This window comes from Cyprinus carpio, chromosome A4, assembly GCF_018340385.1.
Source record: "Cyprinus carpio isolate SPL01 chromosome A4, ASM1834038v1, whole genome shotgun sequence".
In the NCBI taxonomy this organism is placed as follows: domain Eukaryota; kingdom Metazoa; phylum Chordata; class Actinopteri; order Cypriniformes; family Cyprinidae; genus Cyprinus; species Cyprinus carpio.
Genome location: NC_056575.1, coordinates 9,835,017 through 9,860,533, shown reverse-complemented (window position 1 = coordinate 9,860,533; position 25,517 = coordinate 9,835,017). Strand labels below are relative to the sequence as shown.

At 36.3% G+C, this 25,517-nt stretch overlaps 2 protein-coding genes, 1 long non-coding RNA gene and 1 other non-coding gene across 17 annotated transcripts in view; 1 reads left to right on the top strand and 3 right to left on the bottom strand.

Moving 5' to 3' along the window:
• The first annotated feature begins 1,250 nt into the window (after positions 1 to 1,250).
• LOC122139878 lies at positions 1,251 to 19,854 on the top strand. Its single transcript, XR_006156626.1, has 4 exons — positions 1,251 to 1,530; positions 11,098 to 11,122; positions 16,853 to 17,073; positions 19,770 to 19,854. It is a non-coding gene; the product is annotated as an uncharacterized LOC122139878 (long non-coding RNA).
• LOC122141751 lies at positions 1,333 to 1,473 on the bottom strand. Its single transcript, XR_006158075.1, has one exon. It is a non-coding gene; the product is annotated as a U4 spliceosomal RNA (small nuclear RNA).
• On the bottom strand, positions 3,302 to 7,442 carry LOC109057213 (potassium inwardly rectifying channel subfamily J member 8). 2 transcript variants are annotated; one of them, XM_019074419.2, is made up of 3 exons: positions 7,167 to 7,442; positions 6,590 to 7,057; positions 3,302 to 5,389 (listed from the first exon to the last, which is right to left on the bottom strand). In XM_019074419.2, the coding sequence occupies exons 2-3, from the start codon at positions 6,940 to 6,942 to the stop codon at positions 4,489 to 4,491; spliced, it is 1,254 nt and encodes a 417-aa protein (XP_018929964.1). In that variant the 5' UTR covers positions 6,943 to 7,057; positions 7,167 to 7,442; the 3' UTR covers positions 3,302 to 4,488. The 2 variants fall into 2 exon arrangements, with proteins under 2 accessions (XP_018929964.1, XP_018929963.1); XM_019074418.2 differs by having other exon boundaries at positions 6,590 to 7,442.
• The window catches only part of LOC109057219 (ATP-binding cassette sub-family C member 9-like), a 35,886-nt gene continuing 18,898 nt past the window's right edge, over positions 8,530 to 25,517 (bottom strand). For 6 of the 13 annotated variants that reach the window (XM_042739996.1, XM_042740017.1, XM_042740011.1 and 3 more), the window contains 21 exons: positions 24,969 to 25,070; positions 23,684 to 23,768; positions 23,437 to 23,517; positions 22,678 to 22,815; positions 22,404 to 22,529; positions 21,993 to 22,092; positions 21,395 to 21,917; positions 21,212 to 21,281; positions 20,873 to 21,030; positions 20,347 to 20,439; positions 19,812 to 19,914; positions 19,211 to 19,312; positions 18,988 to 19,108; positions 17,974 to 18,104; positions 16,974 to 17,052; positions 15,122 to 15,230; positions 13,075 to 13,178; positions 12,735 to 12,868; positions 12,102 to 12,164; positions 11,420 to 11,602; positions 10,226 to 10,404 (listed from right to left, as the gene is read on the bottom strand). In XM_042739996.1, coding sequence (XP_042595930.1) covers positions 11,465 to 11,602; positions 12,102 to 12,164; positions 12,735 to 12,868; positions 13,075 to 13,178; positions 15,122 to 15,230; positions 16,974 to 17,052; positions 17,974 to 18,104; positions 18,988 to 19,108; positions 19,211 to 19,312; positions 19,812 to 19,914; positions 20,347 to 20,439; positions 20,873 to 21,030; positions 21,212 to 21,281; positions 21,395 to 21,917; positions 21,993 to 22,092; positions 22,404 to 22,529; positions 22,678 to 22,815; positions 23,437 to 23,517; positions 23,684 to 23,768; positions 24,969 to 25,070 — 2,560 coding nt within the window. In that variant the 3' untranslated portion in view covers positions 10,226 to 10,404; positions 11,420 to 11,464. Of the gene's footprint in view, positions 10,405 to 11,419; positions 11,603 to 12,101; positions 12,165 to 12,734; positions 12,869 to 13,074; positions 13,179 to 15,121; positions 15,231 to 16,973; positions 17,053 to 17,973; positions 18,105 to 18,987; positions 19,109 to 19,210; positions 19,313 to 19,811; positions 19,915 to 20,346; positions 20,440 to 20,872; positions 21,031 to 21,211; positions 21,282 to 21,394; positions 22,093 to 22,403; positions 22,530 to 22,677; positions 22,816 to 23,436; positions 23,518 to 23,683; positions 23,769 to 24,968; positions 25,071 to 25,517 lie in introns of all 13 variants that reach the window. The other 7 variants (XM_042740036.1, XM_042740043.1, XM_042740047.1 and 4 more) reach the window with 4 other exon arrangements.

The window sequence follows — 25,517 nt, the reverse complement described above, 5'->3', positions numbered from 1 at the left end:
TAGATCCCATTAACTTCCATAAATTGTTTCAACATACTTCCGGGTTTCCAGGTAATGGGATGGGGAAATCACATGAGGAGACGTATGTGATATGGGCGTGGCTTTCGTTTACGTCACACTTGGACGTGGGCGGGGTTGTGTCGGGGATGGGCGTGACTTCTGACGTCACACTTGGATGTGGGCGGGGTGACTCGTTACGGCGATTCAGAACCGACTCTCTCTTTTGAGAGACAATATCTTTATTTATCATGCACTTTTTTGATTAACAACTTTGCAGATTGTTTTCATTTAAGGATAGCTACGTTATAAACTGCAAAAGAGAGATTTTTCAAAAACCCATCTGACCTGCTATTTAATTTATTATGTCCTATTCTTAACTGGTCATAATAGTCTCTTCTCTCCTGTTTCCTCCCTTATTTACCAAGGTGCCAACTCTTTTTTTAAACAAGTAAACATACATATATATTATATATATATATATAATATATATATATATATATATATATATAAATCTTGATCCCACCTTTGTTGCCACACTACACTCTTTTCTTCTCATCTTGAAAGGCTGATGACTGCTTCTGTGCTCTCTTTTTGCAGTGCTTTCTTAGCTATTTTGTCTACCTTTTCATTTCTTATAATGCCCACATGTGCTGGGACCCACATAAATATAACCTCGCGCCATGTCGTCACTAACCATTTACCGTAACTACAGACAAAAACGTCCACTAATATATTTTAACTGTCTGTTTACTGTATAATGTATGATCATGCCATTATACTAAACTGAATTTAATAAAAATGCCTAGCGAATATTTAAACAATTAATATTCCTGCATGGGAAAAGTATGAATTGGGAAAATGCACAACATCCTGGTACTTCTTTTACAACCAGGAAATCAAAGCAATTATCTGCTACAAAACTATCAAATGTATTGTCATAAAAAAAGCGATTACATTCAGGGAGTGAGCTTATTTTGTTATTGCAGCAGCGTGAACTTTATATGGTTTAAGCATTTTCTAGTTTTCATTTAACAACGTAAAAGAAAATGTTGTCTCACACCGGAAAAAGAGTTGTGACATGCTTTGATCTCGCCGCCACGCGGTCACGTGCTTCCATAGAACTCAATCTGTTCGAATGGGTTTAATCGGGACCCACTGCAGTGGGGCTCACTCTGTTACTATACACTCCCCTAAATAATTAATTCGTGGAATAGAAAAAAACACAATGTAAGAGAACGAAAGGTTCATTTGCCATTCCTTTCCACTTGTAATCAAACATGCACACTGCTACTTTATAAATTAACAACACTCTATTTTTCACCAAAATATCAGTCTCCGTAAAGACCGTCAAAAATTGCCAGTGCCGACTATATTTCAAGTCGTCACGGCGGGGTATTGGGTAAAGTTTTCAATTAGCAATAATCGCGCCTCGGATAAACCTCATAGGCTACGATACTGCCACTGCGCAAAGCTGACGTGTCTCCGTCCAGAGAGCGGAGGTGACCACACAACACACCAGTTTCCTCGATGGTGAGCGTACTCTCTAGTCCCTCTCCTATAGATAGGATCGCTGCGAAGGTGTATATGCAGTCGAAACGCTGCAGTAGACGTACGTCGTGAAAAACAAGCGTTTTTATGTACGTTTTAAACAGAAATATAGACTCCTGTTTAACCCCGCGCAGTGCTTGATGGTGTGTTATGCAGTTTTTTTGTATTATAATAAGAAAGTGGTGCAAATAATTTTTTAGTGTCATATTATATATATATATATATAAAAGACGCATACGCAAATAAGTCAAGTTTCTCTGCAGTTAGTGGCAGTGCAATGCAGTGAGTCCTTGTTTCTTTTTCACTTCTATTGCAATGTTAGTGTCAGAATGCAAGTGGCCACCAGAGGGCGGTATTTATTTAAAAATAATCTCCACTTGACTATATTTGATTGCGTGTGATTAAAAATGTGTAAATATGTGGGCTACGTTTACAATATAATAAATAATACGCGTTAAAATACGAATTAAACACATTCGCCCGTAAAATGGACAAATTATCATTCGAGTTGCTGCAGCTGATGATTCATTAGCTTGTCGTTGGTACATCACGTCTAACGTTACCTATATAACGTGTTGCACAATATAAAACTCGGTCTATAAACGTAGCTGTATGTGTTTTCATATCGTGGAATTATTCCAACAATATTATTCAGAATCTAATAACTTATTTAAACGGTTCAGACCGCTAACTTTCGGGCCATTCACCATGTTCACTAAACGTTTGACTAGCCAGTTCTTAATTATACACAGCACATACATACACAACACACACACACACACAAGCTAATGCAATTAATATCAACAATCGTTTGGCGTCTACCTGCCTGACTCTCGGATAATAAACGTTGGAGATGTTCTTGCTAGTCGCAATAAAGCTTGGAGGAAAGTTTACTGCTTACGTCTGTAGTTGCACAACAAACCACCAGAGGTCGCCAACACATGCATCTTCACCAGATCACCACCAGAGGTCGCCACGAGCACTTCATCAGCATCACAATCACAATTTATGATTTTTATTTGCTCCTTATTTTTTTTGCTTGGATCATTTAAGCTTTATGAATAACCTAGTTAATGCATTTGGTTTCATTTATAGAGTTAACTGAAATAAAAGTCCCAGAGATTTATTGAACACACATTTATTACAGATCAAATGAAAACATAAAAGTTGTTTAATTAAATGTGAAACATTGTCTGTAGTATTTAAGTACGGAGTCATACAGTGGTGAAACAGAAGTACACTTAAAAATAAAGGTTCTTTATTGGCATTGATGGTTACATGAAGAACTTAATATCCACAGAAGACTTTCCATTCCACAAAAGGTTCTTTATAGAAGAAAAAGGTTCTTCAGATATTTAAAATAAAAAAAAAAACATCCAAGTGTAATGTAAAAAAATAACAACAACAACTTGCATACATCACCAGAGAGAAGTCTAATATTTAGTCATGACATTTGAAAATTACAAAAAGAAAGTAAGATGAATTGTTCACAATACGATCTGTAATATGCTTTTAGAAGCCAGATAGGAAATTTCTGTTTCATGTCGACTAATGTGCCTAATTATTTGTGGAGCTCTCAGGAATTACACATTATATGAAGATCATTATTTGAGCCTGGTTTCTCCATTTCTGTCACAGGTGGAGTTTGGGTTCCTTGCCACTGTTGCTTTTGAATCAATGATGAACTGACCATCACTGAAAAACTGACTGTTTACTATTGTCCTCTTGCATTGTTGACACACTGTTTTCCTGTTTAACACTGTAAAGCTGCTTTGACACAATCTGTATTGTATAAAGCAGTATAGAAATAAAGGTGACTTGACTTGATCAACAGTCATACAGGAAACCAATCAGAATCAAGGCCCTGTCCCAAGTGGGATACTTCTTTTGAACTTGTGGTCTTGTGAACTTACAGTGGTCTCTGCAAACACATGTCCGTTAAGTCCACAAGATCGTAGGACAATGTTTCCCAATCCTGTCCCTGGAGACATACCAACACTATACATTTTTGAACTCTACCTAATCAAACACCTGAATCAACTCATCAGTTCATTAGTAGAGACTCCAAGACCTGAAATGGATGGGTCAGATAAGGGAGACATCCAAAATGTGTACTGTTGGTGCGCCTCCAGGAACAGGGTTGGGAAACACTGCTGTAGGGTGTCCCATTCATTATTTTAAATTTCAAATGATTGCTCGCTAGCGCCCCCTTTGCTGTCCTATGCACTCTCAATGCACACTTCAGCTGAGTGGTCGAAGAAGAAGACCACAAGGGCTTAGGGCCTCATTTGGGACAGGGCCTAGTAATCCTAAAGACCGTGATTCGCTTATTCTGGTGTGTTTTATTAAGGTTGGCGCTAAACTCTGCAGGAAAGTGGATTTCGAAGGCCCAGTATGCCCAGTATGGGAATGATAAAAAACAGCATAAAAGAGCTTGACAAGAAACTAGAGAAAGACAAGGTGAATGTTGCTAACCAGGACTTTTGTCATGTGCCTGCAAGATTTGGTCCACTCTCAGAGGTGAGGAACTACACTTTGGACAAAGCGAGAGCGGAATTGTTGCGGTGCATAGAGTTGCCCTTGCACACAGAGTTATCCGGCACATGGAGGTCCTCTTGCGCAAAGAGTTGCAACAACTCGCTCTTCTTGAGTGTCTGGATCAGGATGGAGGGTCCTCATCCAGCTTGTGGGAGCTGCAGCATGGGGTGGCCACCTTAACCATGTTCCCAAACTTTGAGTAGTCCACCAAGTAGCTTGTTCTGGTGTATTTTATTAGTGCTTGAGCTAAACTCTGCAGAGAAGTGGATCTCGTGGGCCAGAGTTGCCCAGGATAGGAATGATCAAAAAACAGAGGAAACCATAGAAAAGAGCATGACATGGACCTAGAGAAAGACAAGGACTTAAAGAGAGATGGGTGAAAAGCACTAACCAGGACTTCTGTCATGTGACTGCTAGATTTGTTCCACCCTCAGGGGTGAGGAACTGCACTTTGGGCACAGCGAGGGCGGAATTGTTGCGCCGCATGGAGTTGCTCTTACGCATAGAGTTGTTCCGGCGCATGGAGTTCCTCTTGCGCAAAGAGTTCTGTTGTGACAGCTCACTCTTCTGGAGTGTCTGGATCAGGATGGAGGGCTTCTCGTCCAGCTCACGGGCGCTGCAGCATGGGGTGGCCACTTTGACCGTGTTCCCGAACTTTGAGTAGTCCACCGAGTATACCCCCTCTTCCTCGGTCACTATAGGTACGAATCGGTGGCCCCACTGGATCTCCTCAGTCACGTACGAGGTGCGAGCCTGAGTGGAGATGCCCGTGGTCTCCACCACACCTTCCAGGATCACAATGACCTCCAGATCGCTACACTGCAGCTCCATTGCAGAGAGGTCGTATAGTGGACTGTCCTTATCGATGACGTGACATATGATCAGGGGCGCCAACAGGAAGATGCTGTTGCTGGTAACTGCACTTTCTGTCTGGACGTCGATCTGGTGGATGGGTATGACTTCGCCCTCTGGCGTAGTGGTCTTCCGGACCACTTGGAGGCGCACAACCGCGTTGATGATCATGCTTTTACGAAGATCACCCACCCGGATCATGAAGCACAGGCGGTTGTTACGCACGGCGATGACAGCTCGGCGGCTGAAGATGAGGGTCTCGGCACGCCGATGGGACTGGGCAGTTTTCATGAAGATGCAGCCCAGCATGACGGCGTTAATTATTAGGCTGATGATGTTCTGTAATATGAGCAGCGTGATGGCTGTGGGACACTGCTCCGTTATCATACGCCCTCCAAATCCTATTGTCACCTGCACCTCGATGGAGAAGAGGAACGCAGAGGTGAAAGAGCTGGAAAAGATAAAGAGAAAAAAACAAACAGTTGTAGGCCTCTAGAACTATTTAAATAAACACCCAAGTGATTTCTCACTATAGTAACAATATTATCCACATAAATTGAATGTCTATTATGATTTTGAAATTATTCTACTATTTATTTATTTATTTTCCAATTTAAAATTTTCTGATCCCTACATAATTTCTATAATTTAAAAAAATAAATGTCAAAGTTTCAGTGATTTTTACAATTTTTGTGGGAAATTAGGAAATGCGCATATACAGGGGTGCACATAAGTGGTCTGACAGCGTATGTGCGTACCTACATGGTTGACAGCAGTTAATACACAATTACCATTTTAGATCGAAAACTGTACTATTTAAGATTTCTTTATAAACTGAAAGCATAAATCTAGGCTATCCCATGCCGTTTTCAAAACACAATGCAAAACTGTAACATTAATTCACTGACACTCTTTAATCCGCAGCAGCGCTAAATTCGGAAGGGCGTATACTTACTTGCCGGCAACCCGCCAAAATAAAAGCCGCTGCTGCTTTAAAGTTTGAAAATGATGAAAACGCTTTTATTTATTTATTTTTAGACGCTTTTAATCAAAGCGACTTACAGTTGGGGAATACATAAAGCGGTTCTTCTTAAAGAGGCAAACAAAGAAAGTAGTAGTAAATATTAGCATTTTATCTTTAGGTTTACTATAAAATAATTGTATTTTTTTTAATACTTGGCCTACATTTTATTTTTAATAATATTATTACACATTATTATTTAGTTTATTATTTGCACCCCTGCGCGCGCATATATATATATATATATATATGTATGTGTGTGTGTGTATATATATATATATATATATATATATATATAACATATAACATATATGTGTGTGTGTGTGTGTGTGTGTGTGTGTGTATTTATGTATGTATGTATTGTGTGTGTGTATTTATTTATATATTTATATGAATTAATTTATAATATATTTTATTTTAGTTATTAGTTTGCATATATAACTCTTTAATTGCTTTGATACAGGACATAAATATTTGGGCATTTCGTTAGTTTATTAAAAATAAATTGAGCAACTTAGTTTGAACATTATTAGTTTCCATATATGCACAAACAATGCATTCAAGGCAAATTCTTCTCATGTCTAATGCTTAACATTTTTACAATAACTATAACGACTTAAGCACACTTACTTGACATTAGTGACGCACTGCTGCACGCCAGGTTTACGGTTAGGGTCCAGATCCCCGTGCGCAAACGCCACTAGCCACCAGAACATAGCGAACAGCAGCCAGCTGCACAGGAACGTCATGGAGAAAATGACCAGGGTGAAACGCCATTTGAGATCCACCAAAGTAGTGACCACGTCCTGCAGGAATCTGCCCTGCTCGCGGATGTTCTTGTGCGACAAGTTGCATGCGCCGCTCTTGGCGATGAAGCGCGCTTTGTTCACGCGGTCCCTGAACACGGGTTTGCGGGGAATCGGCGACACGAGCGCCGGGGAGAACGCGAACTCTTCGGGAATTATGCTTTTACGCGGCAGCATTATTTGAGTACGTCACTGCGAACGGTCAGGGAAAATAGGCTCTCCATTCAACTTCTGTCAAAAGCGCAGCTCCAGTTCAATAACCATCCTGCATCGTCCCTCTAACTCTGTTCGGCTAGCATAAACCAAAGTTAAGAAAGTTATTTTCCATCTATCAGACCTTAAACAGGGCTCTTGTGTCAGTTGATACAATAAACACCAGATGCATATCAGAACACACTCACCGCGTAAAGGCTTCAAAAAAGTATCTTTATGATGATTGTTCTGCGCTCTTACAGGACTTGACACACATGGGCGGTACATCACTGTCCTGCTGCCTTCGAGAAACATTCACCCTGGAGAGTCTAAAACTTCTTGAAAATATTTAATTAACTAAATCCGCCCTTATTTTACGGCTTAAATTGTGAAAATACGATATCTTATAAGCTGAAGTAAAATGGAGTTAGTCATAGAGTCTCTAAAAAAACATATAATTGCAACAGATAAGCCACAAGTCGCAAAATAATTGCAGGTCAGGACAAGTTTTTAAAAATTTAAATGGAGAAAAAACAATGTGTGTATCTGTGTCAGTGCAATGTGATCAGTTATTGTAATAGTGCAAGGGTTTTTAAACTGGGGTCCGGAGACACCCGAGGGCCGCGAGAGGGCGCTAGGAAGACTACGAAAATTGATTTTATTTTAGTCTAGTTTTTAATTGTAAAACATACTTTTTATGTTAAGGTTAAATATACGACATATTTATGGAATACATATCATATTTTAGTTTCCTGTTTCTGGAGACAGCAAAATTATGAGATTGTGAATGTTTTATTTTACTGCCAGCTCTATTTTTTTTTTTACAATAAAATAACAGTAATAAACCCAAATGTGCCTATTGTTTTTTTTTCATTAAAAAATACAAAATGATCATCCTTTCTTCTATGAGACATAGCCTACGCACTTAAGAATAAGTTAAGAATAGTTGTGAGGAGTTTCTCCTCACTGTTGTCTTTAGCTGCTCACTGACTAAGGCAACGTTCTCCGTAAGACTGCTTTGAAATGATATGTGAAAAGTGCTATACAAATAAATCTGAACTGATAATGTTTTTCTTTATATATCTAACCTTATCCTTATAGAGAGTAAGATAAAAGACGCTGTCAACTTATTACAAAGTAAACATTATCCAGACATTTGCTTTGGCTTCAGTACATTTTCACAATTTAAAAGACAACTATTTATTTGTTATCTTTATAATCTCACACTTAATATGTTTCTCTCATATTATAAATGGGGTTCTGTGTATGGAAATATATAGCTGCCTATATAATTAAGGAACGAGGCAAGATAGCGCCGTATTTGGAAGTCCTTGGCATCGAGTTACTTAAATTAGTCCAAATGTGAACAAAAGAGGTCGCTGTGTAGCAAACTATTTTTTTCTACCCAAGGGACTTCGAAGTAATGCAAGAGTTAAATGTATCCTTTTTTTTTTTTACATTTTCGCCATTTGATAAACAGTTTTCAGTTTTATAATTGTTTTACTGTTATTTCTTATAATTGTTTACATGTTTCGCTGAATATTAGGCCTATGCAATGGCACTCAACAGAGATAAGCAAACACACGAAGCAATTTTTATTTTATTTTCATGTGTAAAAAACAAAAGGCACACACCATAATGCTGTTAAATGCTTATGGTACAAATGCCATATTAATTACATATGTACATTTAAAACAGTCCATCATTACTAACATGCAAATACCTGAGCTTAGCAGTAATAACATAAAAACTTGAAACGTTTTTGACTGAAATGTGCTGCTGTTGGCTCGCAGGGAAGATTTACGTCATGTTTACACATCACCAGAGTGTGTTAAGCTGCAGTTTTACGCACATGGTTGCGTTCACAAGTTACTGGAATATCACTGCTCAAGTGTGACATCACAGCTTACTGCAAATACTAGATACATCAGATCTCCAGCCCTGACAGACAGCGTGCAGTAAACGGAACGATTTCCCACAAGTGGTCGCAGGCGGAGGAATGCATCGTTTTACTGCAGGGACAAAGAGTCACTTAAAACATATTGTTTAGGTCATCTTTGCTTGTTACTTCCAGAAAACAGAGCGATCAAATAAAGAAACTGAAGGGTAAAAGTGAAGTGAGGGTACAGACTTGCACTAGGGAGAGAAACAAAGGACGTTATGTGTACAATATATCGCTTGGCTGTACAAAGACTGCAAACTCGTTTTGACATCCCCATAATAAAACGTCATAGCGGGTTAGGAGAGAAAAATCACATGGTTTGAAATGATATTTAACTTGTAGTGTATTTGAAAAGTGTAGGCCTCTTTGCTTAGAGTAGCCTATGCATAAAAATATAATGGTGTGTATATATTAGGGATTTGAAATCTATTAATCACATCCAAAATTAAACGTATTATTATTTTTTTTTTGCATAATATAGGCTATGTATGTGTAGTGTATAGATGAATACATACATGTATATATTTTAGACATATTTACACGTATGTTACATTTTATAAAATATATATTTTTATGTTTAATTAAACCTCTTTATTATGTTCTACCTTAAAAAAAATGGTCCTAAAAAGGAATAATTGTCAATTTTTTTTTATTTTTTTTATTTTGGTTACTTCTAAGTGAAAGGTTTTATTTATTTATTTAGTGAAATTCACCCTGTTAGGGTTTTGGATAAGGAGCAAATAAGTAAAATCTAATGTTACTGTAGTAAGACTGACACAACATTGTCACCAAAGAAGAAACTGAAAATAAGCTCTTGGTTAAGTAATTAGCATTAGAGAAATACTGTACAAAGTATAAAATACAATCAGTTTTGTATTTAGGGTATGACAAACACATTAGGGTTTATCTGGGGGACATTGCAGGACTCTCAGAAAGCAAGGGCTCACGATTCTGTCAAGAGTGCATTCACAGGCATGTGCGGGTGCAGGCTTTGGGGAGCCAGCTATATTTGTCCTCCTTCCCTAAATCTGTATCAGCAATGCACTTCAGACAGACAGACAAGAGCATCAGGCCTCAGCCGGGCAGACATGCTCTGTACAGTGTTGGTACTTATCAAAACACAGTAGATAAATGCTTATTGCTTATGCATTTCAGAGTACATGTATCATCAAAAAACAGTGGTAAGATAACAAATGCTAAAAAAAAAAAAAGAGTATAATACTGTACTTAGTGTTCATATAAAACAATAACAGTTCAGAGTCTGTGTTTAGTCCAGTCCTTTCCGATGCAACTTCCAAAAATGGCTGTCATTTTTTTTATAAGGCCTTAAGTGGTATAAACCAATGTGGTAACGGAGATGAGTGAGACTACATGTCAGCTTTGACGAAGGATGCAAATAAGCTGTCCTCTTGTTCCATGAGAATCTCTGGTTTTCCATACTCCATGATGCTTCCTCGCTTCATCACAATAACTAGATCAGCTGTCAGGATAGTGTGGACTCGATGCTGTGGAAAACGGGCACAATCAAGCAGTTGTATGCAAACCTATTTCTATTAAAGCATCACCTTAACTGCCGAGAATGTTTAACTGTCCCCTTTGGTTGCTCAAATCACTGCAGATAATCAGATGCTATAATTCTGTAGCTCTGTGATCATTCACAAAGGACCCTGAAATAACTTGGCTAATCTATCATAAATACCACAGGCTACATTCTTGGACTTAAAGAAAAATTAGCATTATTTTTTAGTATTATTTACATGCTATTATAGTTTTTCTTAATCTTTGTTAATATTAATAGTTTGCCAGATTTTTTTTTATTTTTTATTTAGTATTTATATTTTTGTTTTTGTAATTTTATTTTTTTTTTTATTTTTTTTTTGTTTTTTTGTCTTTTTTATTAATCTTTTAAAATATTTTTTTTTTGTTTTTTTTTTATTTTAGTTCTTTACCTTCAACAGTTCTAATTTTAGTCTAGTATTTAATCTAATATTTATATTTTATTTCAGTTTTATTTCAATTGACTTAATTAAAAATGTTTTTTAATAGTTCTAGTTGAGACGAGACAACTAAACTTTTTTTCTAATTTCCGTGACAATTTAAAAAAACGTCATTTTTGTATATTCTAGCTTATAAAAAGCATCAACTGTGCATTTATTATATATATATAATTGTTTATTTATTTTTTACATCCCTTATAGTGCTGTGACAAGAAAACAGAGTCAGGTAAGGGCATTTTATGTCATATTCCAAAAAACAGTCTCACAACACCTTTACTGTGGCCATTTGTATGTTAAAGAAATTAATTAATTTGTCAAACCACAGGACTATGCAAGTGAACAGAAAAAAAGGTTATTAAAAAATGTGAAAGATAAATCATGACCAGATAAAACCTAAAACCTTAATGTTGAAAAATAAAAACCACTATTCAAATCATAGTCAGATGGCTTCAAAATAAGGTTAGTGACTGTGAGCTTAAGTGTTCTAATAGGTTGCACACATAGGAAGTTCTTGGTTACCAACCAGTGTGTCAGGGTGTAGGTGCCTAGGGCCGGAGGCAAAGCACAGTTACTTGTGCGTCCGGACTAAGATGCTGAAGAGGCTGTCCTCCTGTGCCAAAAGGTTAGGAGCGCTGTCGCTTTCTACCAGAGTCCCAGATTCAAACACCAGCACCTGCTCCGCCTCCAAGATGGAGGAAACCAGGTGCTGTGCCAGAGAAAGAGAGACAGGTGGATAAAGAAGGAGAAAGAAGAGAGGAAAAAAGGTGATGAGGGTGAGGAGAGGAAAATGTGTTTTAAAAGTTCAGCAAACCGAGTAGCAGACAGAGATCATGCATTTATTCAGTGCTCAATGGTGTTCTGTTGCACTTTAAGAACACTTTACTGGATGCGTTTTAAGTGACACAAACAGAGGCAGAAAGGCCATTTTTGTGTATCTGCGGCTCTGAATGAAAGTTTACAGTACAAACGTGGCTGCAAGCTAATAATATTCTTAAGTGTTAATGCCAAGAGATTGTTAGTGATTGATTGTCAGCTGTCAGAATTGGTGGCGAAAGATGAGAACAGAGAAGGGAGTGAAGATGTCAAAGCCTGGCAAGTGTTAAAAGTCCTTTATCCCTTTAAAGATCTATTTCTCTATTGTTTTGAGTATTTCTGTGCCGGTATTATTATATAGCCCAGCAAAAAGTTGATATATGGTAACTTACTGCTATAGTGACAACCGTCCGATCAGCAAATGCAGTCATCACCACTTTCTGAAGAATATTTTCCTGTTGAATTTGCCCACAAAATACATTTTAATACCAAATCAATATAATACATCACATTATGTAAATAAAATGTGTTGAGAATTTTTTTTAGAAATGTTTAGCAAATTATATAAAATGTAATGGATGTAAATTTATGTCTATTCCAAATGCCTAAGAAAATAAAATCTTTGGTAAATTCAGAATTATGAGATAAGAAGTCATAATTAGGAGATAAAATGTTGAAATTATTATACAGTAAGTCACAATTATGAGATAAAAAGTAAATGAGCAACTATGAGATACTAAGTCATAATTATGAAATTAATGTCAAAACTATGACAAAAACCTTTGAGATGAAATGCCATAATTATTTTAGAAGTCCAAATGCTTTGTCATAATTATGACTTTTTTCTCTCATAATTTTAACATCATAAATTTGACTTTTATCTCAAATTTTCGACTTATCTCATAATTATGGTGTAGTATCTCATAATTTTGACTTTTTATGTAATAGTTATGGATCTACCAAAATCATGATTTTTTTTCTTATGGAATGGAAATGGTCTTCCATAGATGCAGATGTGATTGTACCGTGGCCATGTCTATAGAAGCTGTTGCCTCATCCATAATTAGGATGCTGCTTTTGCGGACAAATGCCCGGGCAAGACAGAAGAGCTGTCTTTGTCCCACGCTGAAGTTCTCCCCTCCTTCTGTCACCACAGCGTCTGGGGAAAGACATATGTACAGCATGATGCTTTACAGCTGTTCAGATTTACAAAATATCTTTGGGTTATCGTTAAAAGGTCAGAAAACTCCAGCATTTCATTGCAATAGAGAATTTCCACTTGGTGTCAAAATCATGAGGTAACTGATATTATGGTGTCCAACCAATCCTGGTAAGGGATGAACAGTTGGAGAGTATCATTCTTACCCAATCCCCCTGGGAGTGCTTTCACCATATTCTTTAACTGGGCAATTTCAAGCGCTTCCCAAAGCCTGTCATCAGTGCAAGTGCACTCGGGGTCAAGATTTAACCTAAAAATGCACGTGTAAACAAAAGCACACACAGAAAGAATTAGCAGCCATTCAGATCACCCAAAATAAAAACTGCCATCATTTCTCACCCTCATGTTGTTACAAACCAGTAAAAAGATGAAAGGAGAAGTTTAGCAGAATGTTCATGCTGCTCTATGTCTTACAATTAAAGTAAAAGGAGAATGGGGCTGTTGAGCTCCATAATTGACAGAAAAGCACCATAAAATAATTATAAAAGTTGTCCATATGACTCGTGTGCTACATTCCAGTCCTCTGAATATCCCCTGAAGTCATATGATAATTTTGTTTATCTTTTTTTGACTATCAAAATTCAATAGTGAATGGTTATTGAGTGTCTTGTCACCAGTAATTGACTGTTTAACATGCAGTATTTTAAAAGCTTGGTGTCTGTTTTTTTTTTCAACAGGGATGCATTAAATTGATCAAAAGTTGACATTAAATACATTCATAATGTTAAAAAATCTATTTCATATAAATGTTGTTCTTTTGAAATCTCCAATTAAAAAAATCCTGAGAAAAAGGTATCACTGTTTCCACAAAAATGTAAAGTAGCACAGCTGTTTTCAATAGAAATGTTTCTTGCATACTAAATCAGCATATTAGAATGATTTCTGAAAAGATCATGTGACAATGAAGACTGGAGTAATGGCTGCAGAAAATTCAGCTTTGCCTTCACAGAAATAAATAATATTTTAAAGTATTTCACAATATTACTGTGTTTTCATAATTTGGACCAAGCAAATAATTAATATTTTGTAGTATTTTTCAATTTTATTTTGTTAAGTATACTTAAGTATAGTTCAAGTATATTTAGACTTTTTGTAAGTATAAGTTCAAGTATACTTAAAAGTAATTTTAAGTATATTTCTGAGAAGTACATAAAGTCCATTTCTGAGAAGTACATAAAAAGTAAACTAAAAGCATACTTTCCTATTTTTTAGTTTAAAAGAAGTATACTAATAGCACACTTGAATAAACTTCTTTTTCGTAAGGGAACAAGTAAGAGACTTCTTTCAAAAACCTTTTAAAAATCACCTTCACGTCTATTTTATGGAAAAGAGCAGCTTGGACATTCTTCAAAATAACTATTTTCTTGTTCCACTTAAGAAAGACATCATTAGTTTGAATATGACCGAATAATTTTTTTTGGATGAACTATCCCTTTAAATGAATTAATGTGTTAATGCACTCAATGAACATAAGAAAATATTACATATTCACACTTCTTTTTAAAACACTGGGAAATGCATTCCGGCTCCAGCTTCTTCTTTAATGGCCGTACATTTTCCAGAATTAAAATCAAGGGAAGATTTGCTGTACTAATAACTCGTACGCTCTGTCTCCTGGGCCCAATGATCCATTAGGCCTGCTTTGTATAAACATCTTCATGACAACAGATTGCCCAAACCCATTCCCAGACGACTTGTGATGGTGGTTCAGTTTTATTTTATTTTTTTTCTTATCCCTTGGCGGCCTCTTTAAACAAACCCCATATGCTCACTGTCTTCAGAAACAAACATGACACTTAGTATCCGTGAGAAGTTCAAACTAGCTTGGAGCCGAGGACACTTGTAGAAACATACTGAACATCCAGTAAATAAATACTTAACACTGTTTGAAAAGAAACATATAGAGGAATATAATACTAAATACAGAAGAATGTATAGCTTATATACTTTCCAATATATTGGAAAGGCGCCTATTTCACATCCTGGGGGTCCCTGTGTTTTGTAAATGATCTGTGTTTATGCTGAACTTCTGATTAAAATGTCAGGCAGGAAGTGAGTGTTTGGTCTTGGTCTGGTCTTGTCTGTTGGGGTCAGTTTAGCCTCAGTGAGTGTGTGAGGTGCATGTATTACGCAGATACATATGTATTTTGTGTCTGTTTGTATGTTTAAGCAAGCATGTTTGTGGGTTTATACCGGATGGAGCCACTGAACAGCACTGGATCCTGCAGAATGATTGACAGACGGGATCTCAGGGTTTGGAGTGGAAGCTTGCAAATGTCAATGCCATCAATCACAATCTTTCCTAATAATAAAAAAAAAATTGTGACACACATGATTTTGAATTAGCTTTTATTTTTATATTTTCATTTTTCTCTGTATTTTACTTGAAGTTTTGGTAATTTTGTTGCTTCTGTCATTTTTTATTTATTTTTATATTTAACCTTAATTTATTTTTATTTCCGTTTTAGTCATTGTATTACTTTATTCAGTTAGTTGCCAAAAAAATCAAATTTCTCATTTTTGTTTGTTTTTAAGTTGAAGCTTTTTATCTAATATATGTACACAATAAAGTATATTTATTTACATTTTTTAAAACTAACTTTTACATTTTTAGTTTTAACTAACAATAACAATGCTGGTTTATATTTTATATTTAGCTCATTTATTTATTATTATTTATTATTTCTATTATTATTTAATTATTTTAGTTTTAGTTAACAATAACACTGGTTTATGTTATATTTAGCTCATATTATTTGAGACACTACATTGATATTGATATTTTATTACATTTATTATTTTTTAAAAATAATTTATTTTTCATTTAAAATGTTATTATTTTTATTTTTGTAACAATAACATCTTTGGTTTATATTTTATATTTAGCTCATATTCACTGCACAGAATATTTGATTTTTTATTAATTTTTTGTTAAACCATTTAAAAGGTGTTTAAAAATTGTGAGAAGAAATGGTTATAATCAGTTACAGCACATAAAACATGCACTTTCCATCATATATCAATTTAAATTTTAATATTAAGTCCATAGACATGTGTCAGCTACCCAGATATTTAACATATCTAAATCTATAAGATTTATATTTAGTTCCTCAAAATCTCAAACTAATCACAATAATTTTTCTTCTTTCCTTGAAGGATTGTTTTATTAGTTGTGGGCATTCAGGTCAGTTTACAATAGCTTGACTTTTATACATAGTGGTCTGTAGTGGATATCAGGAGACCAAACACAGCTCTTAAGATTTTCATTTTAGCTTTATATGGACACAGTGAAGAGAGAGTCTGTGCACTTCTGATTTAAAACATCTCTTACAGCCTTGCTCATGTGTACAAAAAAGCATGAACTGTTTGATTTGGCTAAAGATTTATTTTGGCTAAGAGAAATATGTTAATGCTGCACGCTGGATAATATGACAAAACTCATGGAGAAAACAACTGTATTGTATTTGTATTTTTGATGTATTTTTGTTTGTCATAATAACAAAAACAATACCCCAAAAATAACTTCTTTTTTTTTTTAATTATTAAGGAAAAAATATTTTGCATTCAAATGCATTAGTGAACACTGTACTAAGTATATTTCATGATTTAGATAACATAGTTTTTTATACACTTTCTGTTTGATATCTTAGAACAAATGAACCTATGGTTCCGCTTTAAATCATCCAGAATAAGAAATTCTGTCAATAATGATAGTAAGACTCAACAGATCCCTATGGTTATTGTCTAAATATGACATCATGGCTGCTTGTCAAATTGACAATAACCAGAAGGTTAAAGAACAAACAACACAGGCAAAGAAATAAATCTTTCTAGGGTAAGCAGCTGAGGACATTTAAAATAGCTTTCTCAAAAACGTCCATGGCTTTTCTTTCATATTTTCCTAACCACTTTTTTCTTCTCTAGAGATCCACAAGGGTCAGCGTCTCCCCAGCGGCAAGCTTGACATACATCTGAGCGCTGTAATGTTAAGTGAACCATAATATTTCATTAAATAGAGACATGAAAGTGTCCTGGGAAGACCTACCTTCAAAAACATCCACCATGTTAAAAAAGGCCAGAGACAGCGAAGATTTTCCACTGCCCGTTCTACCACAGATGCCCACCTGGGACAGAAAGAATAAGACGTAAGCACTTGACACAGCCTACCATTTTCAGATTGCTTTTGTATAAACACACTCAGGGCTGCTGTTCTCACAAATTACACAAACTAGTGTGGACAGTTAAAGTTCCCATGTCACAATAAGAAGCCATCTGTGCTGTCATGCTCGTATACTGAGAGCCAGGGAGCCTCTTAAAAACAAGACTAATAAAGATGAAAGTGGATGACGGAGTTTTGCTACACTGTGCAGTTGATATTCAGGCAGAGATTAACTGTGGTTTTGCAGAACACTGAAAAAATTAACGCCACGATGCCAAAATCACAACTGAGTGTTATGTGCTGCAACAGGTCGATCGGTATCAGGACTGCCAAATGCTCATTGTCAGCTTCGGTTGAAGGCTGTGACATCTAGGACCTTTTATTGATACTTTTGAGGGTAATGGACAACATACATTACAGCTTGAGGGTAATAATAATGTTTATTCATTCAAATGTTACTTTAGTATTATTTATATACTATTATAGTATTTATTATTATTTTAAATCAGATTTATTTTAGTTTTCGTGTTAATTTTTAGTTTAAATGTTAGTGTTTTTATAATTTACTTTTATCATTTTTATTAGTTTTGTTTTTTAAATACTTCTATTTAGCCTTAATTTATTGTATTTCAGTTTTAGTTAAGTAGTTCAGCTTAAACATATTTATTATAGTTAGTTGCCAACACATTTTTAATTTCTGTTAAAGTTTTTAAGTTAACATTTTCATAAAATGATTATATTTTATTTTATTTTAGCTTCATTTCAACGACAATTTAAATACATTTTTCACTTTGAAAATAAGAAAAAAAAAATGGATAAATTAAAAAATAAATAATTTGCGGAATAATTTAGTGTTTTATTTTTCTGAGAGTAGCTTGTTGTGTACCTTTTGCCCAGGGTTAATGTATGCATTGATGTGTTTGAGGACTGGTTTGAGCATGGTGTCATAACGGACACACAGATCTTGGATCTTGATCTCGCCATGCTGCGGCCAGTCTTTCGGTACCTGTGAGACATCTGAAATTAAAGTAGTTTGATAGTTATTTTATATATTCAACAGTGAGGCCAATATAGTCAAAATATAGCAGAACTGACATTTCCGACTGGTCATGTGATCTCAGTGTGACGCCATCATGAATGGCTACCACGCTCATATAGAATAAGGCATTATTTACATCAAGAATTATAGAATTACATAGCAAGTGCACATCATTCATTTCTTTAGGCGCAAAACCTTTTTAAGTGGAAAAAACTTACTGTCCATTTAATCTTTAAAGCATGTTTTTGGATAGAATTTCATTTACAGAATGGTTAACTACAGAATGTTCTTTCCTGCCCAGTCAGTGGATTAAGTGCCGCCACACATGACTTTATCTGAGTAGAGTATAAAGTAGACATAACACTGATACATCAATGGCAACAAAAAACCAGAACACTACAAGTGAGCACTTTAACAAGCTGCAATTAACACAGCTATATATGGTGTCCAAATGTCAGCGCTTAGTCTCATGCCTACTGCTATCCAGCTCATTTTTCCATTATGTCACTGAGGAGATGAAGAATAAGCTATTTTTCGAGGCTAACAGTGGCCCTAACAGGATAGTGCTAAAACTTCTCCTTTTTCTCAGGGCCTTCATCTCTAGAGGCGAGTTTAGATGTAATAAATGTCCTTTCATGAAGCTCTCAGTGGTTTGTGTCAGGTCACTCTGTCCTAGTGCACTACATTGTGAGGAAACGCACATGTAGCAGCACTTTGGAAGCCAGAAAGCTGGAAATATGGGCTTTAATCTAGTAAATCTGATTTTAGAGACTAAATAATACTCTGGATAATCATCAAAATATATGTAATTTTTATTATTATTAGAAAAGATACTAAAAGTGTCGAGAAAGGATTTATTACCCATGGATCCCTCATAGTTCTCAGATTCTGTGCTCAGGAAGCTGTTGACTTTCTTTACTGCAGCCATCTGGACTTCCAGGTCTGACAGATTCCTCACCACCCAGTTCAGGTAGTTTGTCACTAACACAAAGCATGTTGAGGACTTTTACGTGCTTTTAAATCACTGATGACCACTGCTGCATGCTAGATATTCCATAAAGCTGTGTTTAAATGGATAACTTACAGTGAGGGCATATGTTAGACCAAGTCCAACCAGACCAGACTGAGATGAGGTCCAGATCGCTGCCACTGCTGCAGTGAGGACAATCACAGCACCCAGATAATCCTGAGAGGAAAATACAAATGCAATTATATAAGGATTTAAAAAAAAAGAAAGAAAGAAAAGAAAAGCTCAGCAGGGCGTAAACATATTATAAAAATTATACAAATTCATATAAATTAGTCACTAATATGGTAAAATACTAAATAATTATGAACTGCCATGAGATCGTGTCGCTATTTCTACGTTAAGTAAACAAGTAAAATTTGTCAAGTTATATTTCAGTAATGTTTTTGTTGTTGTTGTTTTTATTTTAGTGTTCAGTTAATAATTTCTCTCTTGTGTTTACTTTTATCATTTATAATGAATAGACCAGTAAGATTGTAATTTTGAACATTACATAGACTACTCTTTATATTAACGTTGCATTTGAAAGTCAGATGTTTTTTTTTACCACCTATACTAAAGTATCATTTTGGTAAGCAAGTGCAAGTACTTTTGACCCTAATATTTCTTTCTTCAGATCCACCACCTCTGAAATCCATTAAAACTCAACTTTACTCACAGTTCTGACCTCCAGCCACCGGTTGGCAGCAGAGAGAAACAGGTAGGCTGTGTTGTTGGTGTCCGTAAGCTCCAACATCCGCTGCTTAAAACGAGCCTCGTGCCTAGAAACAGAGACCTTTTAGTTTGTGTCAAAACCATTTAGTAGGTGATACAGAACCATGACCGACTTGAGCTAACATAGCTGTGAAGGATGAGAGCATTCAGTTCATTCAAGTAAACACTCTGGAGACTTAACAGAGGAGATGAAAGCTTAATCTTTTAATGTTTATTGTTGGATTACTTTAAGTGAATAAGCACATTTATAAACACGTGTTTATAAGAAATGGCCTGGAGCCACCTGGAGCCACCTGGAGACTGCATCAATTCTTCATAGCTGATATTGTATACAGTAGGCTTTGCATCATAAAGACACATTTAACTCTCTTCTCACTCATATGCAACTGCTTAGTTCTGCATCCAGTCTTGAAAAACAGAGAGAAAGTGTTGTTCATGCAAACAGCCACGTGCTTTCGGAAAACCCACAATTCACTGACCTGAACGCTCGAATGGTGGTGAGGCCCTCTGCAGTCTCAGAGAAATAACAGAGAAGAGGCAGCTGAGTGGAGTCATCGAGATCTTGCAGATCTCTGAAGGAGAAAAAGAAAACAACAGCAACAGAGTCAATAGAGTTTAGTCTGGTTCTGGAAGTAAAAATGTCTTTTAAAAAATCATAGTTGACTTTACAGGATTTGATTCTGACTTTAAAGAATTCTTTTCTGTAGTGAAATTAGACTTTTGTCTTTTAGAGCTGTTTTAGAGCAGAATTGTCTCAATAGTTGAGTTTCCAAAATCGATTCTACTATTTTCCTGTTTATCTCTGAGAAGCTGCTTTGACACAGTCTGTACTGTATAAAGCACTATAGAAATAAAAGTGACTTGACTTGATTTGAAAGACCTTTTCTTGTGGCATACATCTGAGTGTAACAGATTATCAAAAAAGAAACAAAAAAGTGGTGACTTGATTCTTTTTATCAGTTGTTGAAGCCAAAGAGTGCATTCACCCTTCAGTGAACAACTTACTTGGAAGCAACCCGGAAGTACTTCTGAATGAAGTAGAAGGCCACCATGAGGGGCACCAGTGCAATGAGGAAAGCAGGGGTGACAAAAGCAATGACTCCAATTGCTGAGAGACATAGCAGAGTGGAGCGAGTGAGAGACTCTAGTGTCTGGGGAATGTGCTGTGGAGAGAGAATGAAAAAGACGCACATTAGCACACGTACGCCACATTCTTCATCTCATTAATACAATAATGTTGACTGCTGCAGCACTGAGGTCACATGCTTGCGTGGAAACCCAAGGCTGCTCATCTCAGTGGGCTTAAAAGCAATGCAGTGTGAATCAAACAGGCCTCTCTGTCACCTGATCGATGATGTTGGTGTCCGCTGAGAAACGGTTCAGGATTTGTCCAAGTGGTGTGACATCAAAGAATCTAACGATGATGCAAAAGGACATTTTATAATGATGTTCCTGGTTGAATCGATATTACATTGTCTTCTACTTGGCATTCAAATAACTGTAGGTTTCATAATAATGTGTAAGTACCTGATGGGAGCGTGAATGATCTTGTTAAGGAGGTTGTGATGGAGGTTTGTAGCTGCAGCCACTCCTAGAAACTCCACGGTTAGGGAAGTGATGAGGCAAAGTGCTATCGCAGCTCCACACAGGATAATAAACACTGGCACGTAGGAGCGATGCTGTAAAACACCCAAAGAGCTCCACTTCAGTATAACTATAATGTACAATATTAAAGACAACATTTGAAAGAGGAGAAGGCAGTGATGTGTCACCTCAGCGATCTGTGTGTCATCATTCTTTGTGTAATTGGTTGCATTGATAAATGGATCGGCGAGACTTTGGTTATGCGGGTTTGAGGAAGTCCAAGCTGCTAGCCAATAGTCGATGGCCACCATAACCGAGTGCTTGGCCAGCTTGGACAACACCATCAGGAAGACCATGAGGAAGCCACCAGAGGAAAGGTAACGGCAGCACATCTTCCATGGGATCTTAGAACGGCGGCTGGTGGTGGTGGACATGTTGTCATCATCATCCTCCTCCACCTCCTCCTCTATGAAAAAGATGTTCAAGATAAGTAAAAAAAAAAAAAAGGAAATGTAGTGCTGAAATTTTGATGAACAATTACCTTCATCCTCATCGTCAGTCTGGCTCTTTGCCTCTCTGGAATAGAAAGCTCTCCTCAAAGTCTTCCTCTCCAGAGTGGTCTGACTCTCCATTTCAGTCTCCTAAAACAAAGCAACAGAAACGGTTTTTCAAATCTTTTTTTAAAACTGGTGTCTGTTCAGTATTAATTTTACATTTTTGTTTTGTTTTGTTTTAAGCCTGAAATGCACCACACAACTTTTCCCCAGTTTTTTGCCAAGTGAGTGATAGTTGCCATAAGTCATAGCCAGTCTACAGATTTTGGGCGGTCAGAGTTAACAGAAGAATTGCATAACATATGATTTTTCTCTGTAACTATTCAAGACTTGGCAAGTGTGTTATGCCTAGTGTTTTAAAAACTTAAAAGATGAGCTGGGATTTAAAGCAGAAAGACCTTTTCAAGCTCCTGGTCTTGTCTGTTCATCAGGGTCTTCCAGTGCTCATAGAGTTCCACATCATGAGTCTGGATATCCTTTAAGGTCCCCTCTCTCAGCACTGAACCGTCCTTCATGGCTATTATCTACCACCCAGTAAAGGTAAGACAACATCTAAAGCCATTTGTTTTTGATTATTTTCAAGTAATGTATCTTTAATTATTTAAAACATTCCCCTTTTCAGAGTATCATGAGGAACCAGCCTCAAAATGTCAAAGAAACCCCAGTAGTTACCCAGTCAGCATGGATGAGGTACTGCAGCTTATGAGTGACCAAGACCACTGTCCGTTTGTCATCCTGAAGGAACTTCAGTATCCCCTCCTGCATCAGATGATCACTGAGGTGGATGTCCAGGGCAGAGAACGGGTCATCCTATAGGTAAGCAAACCCAAAACTAGGGTGACTCTACTTAAAAGAACACTTTTCTTAGTGTGAAGAACATCTAAAGAATAATCGTTTTAACCATTGAGAAGCTTTTTGTGCAACGGATGTTAAAGGTTCTTTCTGGTACCATAGATGCCAATAAAGAACCTTTATTTTTAAGAGTGTAAATACAAAAGAAACTACCATTTCAATTCAGAAACTGTGGAGAGTAACTATTTCAATAGAAATGCACTTTAAATGTGCTTAAATCACTTCTTGACTGACCAGAAAAGACACTGAATCAACCCCGTTGACTTTCTAGGGTGTCAGACATAACGTCACTCCAAGCAATGGTAACTGGAATGAGGTGAATTTATGATCCTGTCCAGAAGGGTGTGTAGTTATGTACAATAATCCAATAACAGCCCTTACACGCCAATGTTTTCTGCTATCACTGCCACAACTTACCCTGTGCTATCATGTTTCAGTTAAGAAATCTCTTCTGGGAAGACCTCTATTTAATTAAAACTGTGGTCATTCATAATACTCAAACGTGTGGTTTATCACTTGTAGAGGGTGGAGGTAAGACACTATCATGGAGTTATCTGTATTGGAAAAGTTGGTTCCTACCAGGAAAACAATGTTGGTGTTCTGATATAGAGCTCTGGCCACACAGATCCGTTGTCGCTGACCACCACTGAGATTAATACCCTGTAGGATTAAAACACGCAAACACCAATTAAACACTTTTGATTCTGATGACATAATGTAAAAGTCATGGTAGTCTCGATTACAGCTCTTTATTTTATTAGTATCATAGCAGCTGAGGTCAGAGAGCTGGTCTCAAGCCCAGACACAGTTCACAATCCTGTCTTACCCGTTCTCCAATTTCAGTCTGGTCTCCAAAAGGAAGGAGGTCGATATCTGGTTGAAGCGAGCAGGCATCAATCACAGCTTTGTATCTGTTCAGCATATTTAAAGTTTAAAAATATAAGAATATTTCCTGAAAAAACAAAAGGCTAGGAATCTTGAACATAAGCTCTCCAGGGAGTAAAAATGAACAATGTCATGACCCAAAGTTTCCACAGTTTATAGTAGCAATCTAGCCTTGAACGCTGTAAAAAATTCAACCCACAAAATTCGGAAATGTCAGTGTAAGTGCTGACTGATTTAAAATCAAAGTGGCATTAAAAAGCTATAACCCGCAATGACAAGTTCACAGCACTTTCTCAATCATTTTGACCTTAGTCAATGCAGTCTCCAATTTTATTTCCACCATATGACATACTTCAAGTAAAAAGGTATATTCAACGAGTAAAAAAATAAGAATAGGCCTTTAATTTATCTGTGAGAACTGACATTAAACATTAAAACCTTGCAGAAAGGTTAAAGGAATTTAAGATGAACTATCATGCACAACCTAAACCATATTCTATGGAGGCAAATAAGTAAATAAATAATCACATATGGGCTAAATGACATAATTTCAAATTATTATTTTGATTAATGATACAATGTCCTTTTTTTAGAAAAAAATGTGCACCGATCAGTTGTCACAATGCAGGAACATGCTTTAAGAAAGTAAATAATGCCAGTTTTGATATTATGTTGGCTTTATGATGAACAAATTCAAATTGAAACTCATAAAATCAAGTCAAAAAAAGATTAAAAAAGAAAGAAAGATGCTATTCTAATAAAATGGCATTTTCTACAGTTAAGTTCTGAAGTACTAGGTGTATGTTCTTAAATGAAAAGGACTTGATTTTATCCATTTTATCCAAACGGTTATATAACATTAGAGCATGAATGCAGAAAGTTTAAGGAAATGTTAGGGGAACTTCGTGTCACTCACAACTTAAAACAAAGATTACAGACAAAAAACTTGATTATTGATTACGAGGACAATTTTAGGAATAATTCTGAAAACAATGTGCACCAGTGAATCATTCACAATAATACCAGGAATATGCATAAATTGCATTAGGAATTATGCCTTAAAGTAAATAGGGTCAATTTTGATTTTATGTTGACTTTAAAGACTAGAAATTAGAGTTGATGACAGAAAAAACAAATAATTGTGACAAATTAAATAGATGACAAACAAAGATGTTCTAAAATGATAGCATTTTCTACAGTGAAGTTTGAGATCTTTTTAACCTCACCTCTGTTTATTGAAAGGACTTCCAAACGTGATGTTTTCCTCTACAGTGGCGTTCAGCAGCCATGACTTCTGCGCTGCGTAGGCCACAGAGTATCTGTTTTTACTGAGCCATGACAGGATGAGAAACAGGAAAAAAAAGGAAACAGCTGATAAACTGGAAATGTGGAAAAACACAGTCAGCGTGCCATCACACCAAGCACTATGGGTTCTGATATGAAATGAAGGGGAAAAAAACCTTGTTAATGATTAGATTAAAGCTACAGATTAAAGAAATGCAGGGAGCCCTTCACTGTGAGAGCTGATGTGTGTCTTTACAACATTTTCTCCTGCCCTTTCTTATTCAGAGACCGCTGTAAGTAAGTCATTTCTAGGTTAAATTCTGCAAAAAATGAGACTCTAAATGTTGGCCCAGCATGGCAAGTTCTGGCACAACCAATCAAACCAATGAAAATGGCTACAAAACCCCAACAATAAACCTCATGATATTGAGGACGACCTCCTCTTGTCTGTTTTGCTTTCCATTGGAGGGGACTGGCTGTAACAAAACCAA

Coding starts and splice junctions, on each gene's coding strand:
- LOC109057213 (XM_019074418.2), bottom strand. CDS start 6,942: ATGCTGCCGCGTAAAAGCATAATTCCCGAAGAGTTCGCGTTCTCCCCG. Junction 5,390..6,589: donor CAGTGCGTCACTAATGTCAA/GTAAGTGTGCTT, acceptor TATCTTTTCCAG/CTCTTTCACCTCTGCGTTCC.